The 5,356-nt window shown below is 47.9% G+C and overlaps 1 protein-coding gene across 1 annotated transcript; it reads left to right on the forward strand.

Annotated features, from left to right (window-relative positions):
* Positions 1 to 1,296: 1,296 nt before the first annotated feature.
* Positions 1,297 to 3,629, forward strand: LOC125551200 (protein FAR1-RELATED SEQUENCE 5-like). The gene is made up of 3 exons (XM_087537902.1): positions 1,297 to 1,473; positions 1,556 to 1,621; positions 1,704 to 3,629. Exons 1-3 carry the CDS (start codon positions 1,297 to 1,299, stop codon positions 3,627 to 3,629), a joined length of 2,169 nt encoding a protein of 722 aa, XP_087394028.1.
* Positions 3,630 to 5,356: the final 1,727 nt, after the last annotated feature.

Consider the following 5,356-nt stretch of genomic DNA (forward strand, 5'->3'; position numbering starts at 1 on the left):
TCCAACCCCGTCGTCTCCCACGTCGCGGTCGGCGGTTAGGGAAGTGGCCGGCCACGTCTTGGACGTCGCCGTCTTCCGCAACGACGCCGCGTCCGCAGCCTGTAACCGTCCGGACGTCCCACGGCGCGTACAACACCCGTTCAAGACGCCGACGTTGACCTAACTCGTCCGCCTCCGCGGATCCATCAGGTACTCACTGTCCACTTCCGGTTTAGTCCCCACTAGGAATTCATGTGGTCTTCACCTGTGTTCAGATGTACAACGGTGGTGCTGTACTTGCCGTTCATCACTAGATGGATGTTTGTGTTCAGTTACACTGCACGCTCGCCATTCAGGTGGTGGTTCTAGAGTGGTCTTAATTGTGTTTAGTACCAAGAAAACAAATAAATTTTAGTTCTACATAAATCCCAGTGCTCTCTCTGCTTCAGTTTTGTTTCTTGCACTGGCCAAAGATTGGATTTGTACTAAGCTTGCAGTTCCTGTTCCTGCCGTATGGTGGATCCAGCAGCAGGCAGCAATACCCCCCAGGCCCCCACATGCCATTAATTCCTTGTAGTAGCATGTTACTTGCTCTTGCTTAGAATTGACTCAACCAGCAAATGATTCACATGAGTTGTACGTGTGTAGTTCAAGGGTTGGAAGCTGTAACCTGGAGATGTGTGAACTAGATGAGCCAGCTTGGACTTGGACTCTGGAGCACTGGGCATTATTCATTGGCTGGCACTGATTAAGAAATTGCTTCTCCTCAGGCCCTCTTTAAGTGGGGGTGAAGCAAATTGTGCACTGCTCTAGGCCTTGTAGACAGTAAAAAAATGTGGTGAGCCTGCAAGCACATTGCCATGTGCAGCAGCCAGCTTCCCACATCTCTATTCCATTAGGCTTCTCTGATGAAGCAGCTTTGTCCAGTGATCACTGCCTTAGATGTGTGCAGTTAGCGTGGCCAGATACTTTTCTTGCACTGCTAAAGCTGCGCCATCTTGTTCGGAAGCGTGCTCAAAGTTTCTACCACATGTAGGGTATCTTCATCACATAGTTGAATCAGTTCCTGTGGGTACTACTTGCATTGCATTTTGTCAGGGGCTCGGAGTTATGTGCCTGAGCCTAAGTAGTTTGTCTGGCTTTACACTTTAAAGAGCGCCAAGGTGGAATTTCTGTCCCTCGAGTAGATGAGTTAGATTTAGAAAGAAATCATTTTAAATACTCATAGGTTAAATGTTGCAATTTATTCATCTATATGTCCCGGTGCATGAACTTAGAATTCAATGATGTGCAGTGTTGGTAGTAACGTGTGTTTAAATGGACGAAGAAACCTCATTTACGGCCGATGATAATGGTACAAATGATGTCGGTCGGACCGATAACGATCCTAGTAATGAAGAAGATGACAACAGTGATAACGATTCATGGTCATCATATGATATCTTACCTTCAGAGGATTTTGCAAATAATGAACATGGTGCAGACAGTGAAAACGTAAGTGAAGTCTATTTGATTCCAGTTTTCAATTGGCAGAGCACCATATGTGTAATAATTTGTCTATGTTTTTAATTTACAGGAAGATGTGGACGTTGAGAATGAGCAAAATAATTTTGAGGAATCGTGGGCCGATAACTTGAGCCAGGTTCGTTCAAACATTTTGTAACGCGCGCGGTAGTTTGTAATAGATCATAAAAACTGACATAGTTTCATATGTAATTTTGTAGGAGGGTTCAGATGGTCCCGATGGTGGTGACGATGAAGCAGAGATGGACATTGAGGAGGCTCAATACCAGCAGCGAATGTTGGAGACACATTGGATGGTCATGGCTATGACTTTTCGGTCACAAGGGGATGCATATTTATTCTACAACAAGCACGCCAAAGAACATGGGTTCAGCATCAGGAGAGAGAAGGTGAAACGAGGGAAGGGTGCTTCAGGAATAATACGGTTCAGGCGGTTTGTCTGCTCTAGGGCTGGGAGAAGGCAGAGGAAATTCATAACCATGGAGGGTCGCACCCGCAGGCTTAGACCCGAGACTCGATGCGAGTGCGGTGCGCAGATGGTGGTGAAATTGGACAGGGTACGAGGAGTTTGGTTCGTCGCGTCATTCGTGGATGATCACAACCACGCGATGGCTCGACCCGACGAGGTTCCTTTTTTGTGGTCACACAGACGGATTGGAGATGGCACGAGGGCAGAGATACAGGCTATGCAAGGGGCTGGAATCAGGAAGCATATAATTGTGGACAACTTCATCAGTAGGTATGGTTCATACGACAAATGCGGACTTATTAGGCGGGACGTGTACAATCTTTGCTGCAGAGAGAAGATGAAGCTCATAGCAAACGGTGATGCTGAGACAGCAGTGGGCATTATGAGGAGCAGAAAGGAGAAGGACCCAGACTTCTTCTTCGAGTATGAGCTAGATAAGGAAGGGCGGTTGAAGTGTGTGTTCTGGTGCGATGCACAGTCGTGGAGGGACTATCAGGACTACGGATATGTGGTCGTGTTTGACAGCATGTATAAGCTGAACAGATATGGTATGCCGTTCGCCCCCTTCGTCGGAGTTAATAACCACCGTTGCACAACAGTTTTTGGGTGCGCCACTGTTTCCGACGAGACCGAAGCGACGTATGTGTGGCTGCTCCAGACTTTTATGAGGGCAAACTGTCAGCAGAAACCAAAGTCAATTATCACAGACGGTGACGCTGCAATGCTCCGAGCGATTCGGAGTGTCCTTTCAGATGTGCTCCATCGTATTTGCTCGTGGCATATCGAGAAAAATATGCAGAGACACCTACATTACAAGTCACTGGATGAGTTTAGATCCCTCCTGTACTATGCCACCTCTGAAGAGAACTTTGAGGAGAGATGGACCGCCTTTGTCAATAAATGGAAGACGGATAAAACTGAAGAGTGGTTGAGGAGGATGTATAGGAAGAGGAGACTGTGGGCAGCATCATATCTTTCGGATGGCTTTTTTCTTGGTATTCGTAGTAACCAGAGGAGCGAAAGCCTCAACTCCTCCCTTCACCTTCACCTCGACTATGGTATGACCATTGTTGATTTGATAGTGCATTATGAGAACTGCATAGTACGCCTCTATGAGAACGAGGCGAATGATGACTGTGAGGCCAATCAGAAAGTACCACCGGCGGTTACTGAATATAAGGACATTGAGGAGCATGCTGCTAGAGTATTCACTCCTGCTAATTTCTACATTCTGCAAAATGATATGAAGAAGATGGGAGAACTGGAGATATTTGAGACGCTGGTGGGAATTGAGTGCCAGACCTTCATCGTCACATGGCATAATAACCACAAGTTCAGGTATAATGTTGTGTATGAACCAGGTAACTCAGAAGAAACCTTATCATGCACGTGTCGCTGGATGGTTCGCAAAGGGCTGCCTTGCAAACATATTCTCTTTGTTCTGCATCATCTTAAATTGTCTGAAATACCAAAGTGTTGTGTCCTCCATCGATTGTCGAAAGATGCGAGAGATGGGTTGCCAGCGCAGCGCAAGAGTGATCTTTTTGGTTGGGGTTGGTCTGGGCCTGAGGAGAGAGAACGGTACAGTCAAGTGAGCATAAAATCAGCAGAAGCTGCTCATGTTGTAGCAAATGATCCCTTCTTGTTTGATGAATAGTTTGGTGCACTTGCATGCATGCGATCACGTACACCATGTGCAACCAACACCGTTTTGGTCTACCGGAGGGGGTTTTGAAGTACTTTTCTTTTTCAACTCCGCCAACTGGCCCCAAAATTTTTCCACACGCCGGCAACACCGTCGGCATCACGCACACCAATTTGCATATTATTTCGACGGTCCATGCATTTTCTACGAATTTCCTGATGAAAAAGCCCCGAAACAATGGCCGGAGGTGACGCAACATTGGTTTGGTGTCTGATTTCATTCCAACCTTGCGTGGTGGCCTACGTTGGCCGTGCCCACATGTGTGCACAGTTTGGTGCACTTGCATGTATGCTATGACGTGCACCATGTGATACCAGCATGGTTTCGGTCTACCGGAGGGGGTTCCAAGTACGTTTTTCTTTCGACTCCGCCAACCGGCCCCAAACTTTTTCCACACGCTGGCATCACCATCGGCATCACGCACGCCAATTTGCATATTTTTCCGACGGTTGATGCATTTTCTACAATTTTCCCGGTGAAAAAGACCTGAAACAGTGGCCGGACGTGACGCAACGTTCGTTTGGTGTCCGATTTCGTACCAACCTTGCGTGGTGGCCTACGTTGCCCGTGCCCACATGTGTGCATAGTTTGGTGCACTTGCATGCATGCGATCACGTACACCATGCACAACTGGTACGGTTTCGGTCTACCGGATGGGGTTCCGAAGTATTTTTCTTTTTCAACTCCGCCAATTGGCCCCTAACTTTTTCCACACGCTGGCATCACCGTCAGCATCACGCACGACAATTTCCATATTTTTCTGATGGTCGACGCATTTTCTACGAATTCCCCGGTGAAAAAGACCTGAAACAGTGGCCGGACGTGACACAGCGTTAGTTTGGTGTCAGATTTCGTTCAAACCTTGCATGGTGGCCTACATTGCCCGTGCCCACGTGTCTGCATAGTTTGGTGCAGTTGCATGCATGCGATCACGTAGACCATGTGCAACCAGCACCATTTTGGTCTACCCAAGGGGGTTCCGAAATACTTTTCTTTTTCAACTCCGCCAACTGGCCCCAAAATTTTTCCACACGCTAGCAACACCGTCGGCATCACGCACGCCAATTTGCATATTATTTCGACGGTCCATGCATTTTCTACGAATTTCCCGATGAAAAAGCCCCGAAACAATGGCCGGACGTGACGCAACGTTGGTTTGGTGTCCGGTTTCGTTCCAACCTTGCGTGGTGGCCTACGTTGGTCGTGCGCACATGTGTGCACAGTTTGGTGCACTTGCATGTATGCTATCACGTGCACCATGTGATACCAGCACGGTTTTGGTCTACCGGAGGGGGTTCCAAGTACGTTTTTCTTTCGACTCCGCCAACCGGCCCTCTACTTTTTCCACATGCTGGCATCACCATCGGCATCACGCACGCCAATTTGCATATTTTTCCGATGGTCGATGCATTTTCTACAATTTTCCCGGTGAAAAAGACCTGAAATAGTGGCCAGACGTGACGCAACGTTCGTTCGGTGTCCGATTTCGTTCCAACCTTGCGTGGTGGCCTACGTTGCCCGTACCCACATGTCTGCACAGTCTAGTGCAGTTGCATGCATGCGATCATGTAGACCATGTGCAACCAGCACCGTTTCGGTCTTTCGAAGGCGGGTTCCGAAGGAGTATTTTTTTTCAACACCGCCAAATGGCCCGAAACATTTTCCACACGTTGTCATCA

Source organism: Triticum urartu, chromosome 7A (assembly GCF_056163025.1).
Source record: "Triticum urartu cultivar PI428250 chromosome 7A, HENAU_Tu73, whole genome shotgun sequence".
Classification (NCBI taxonomy): domain Eukaryota; kingdom Viridiplantae; phylum Streptophyta; class Magnoliopsida; order Poales; family Poaceae; genus Triticum; species Triticum urartu.

Excerpts from the sequence above, each read along its gene's own strand:
- LOC125551200 (XM_087537902.1), top strand. The coding sequence starts at position 1,297 with ATGGACGAAGAAACCTCATTTACGGCCGATGATAATGGTACAAATGAT. Across the intron at positions 1,474-1,555 it reads ATGGTGCAGACAGTGAAAAC|GAAGATGTGGACGTTGAGAA; the intron begins GTAAGTGAAGTC and ends TTTAATTTACAG. Across the intron at positions 1,622-1,703 it reads GGGCCGATAACTTGAGCCAG|GAGGGTTCAGATGGTCCCGA; the intron begins GTTCGTTCAAAC and ends GTAATTTTGTAG.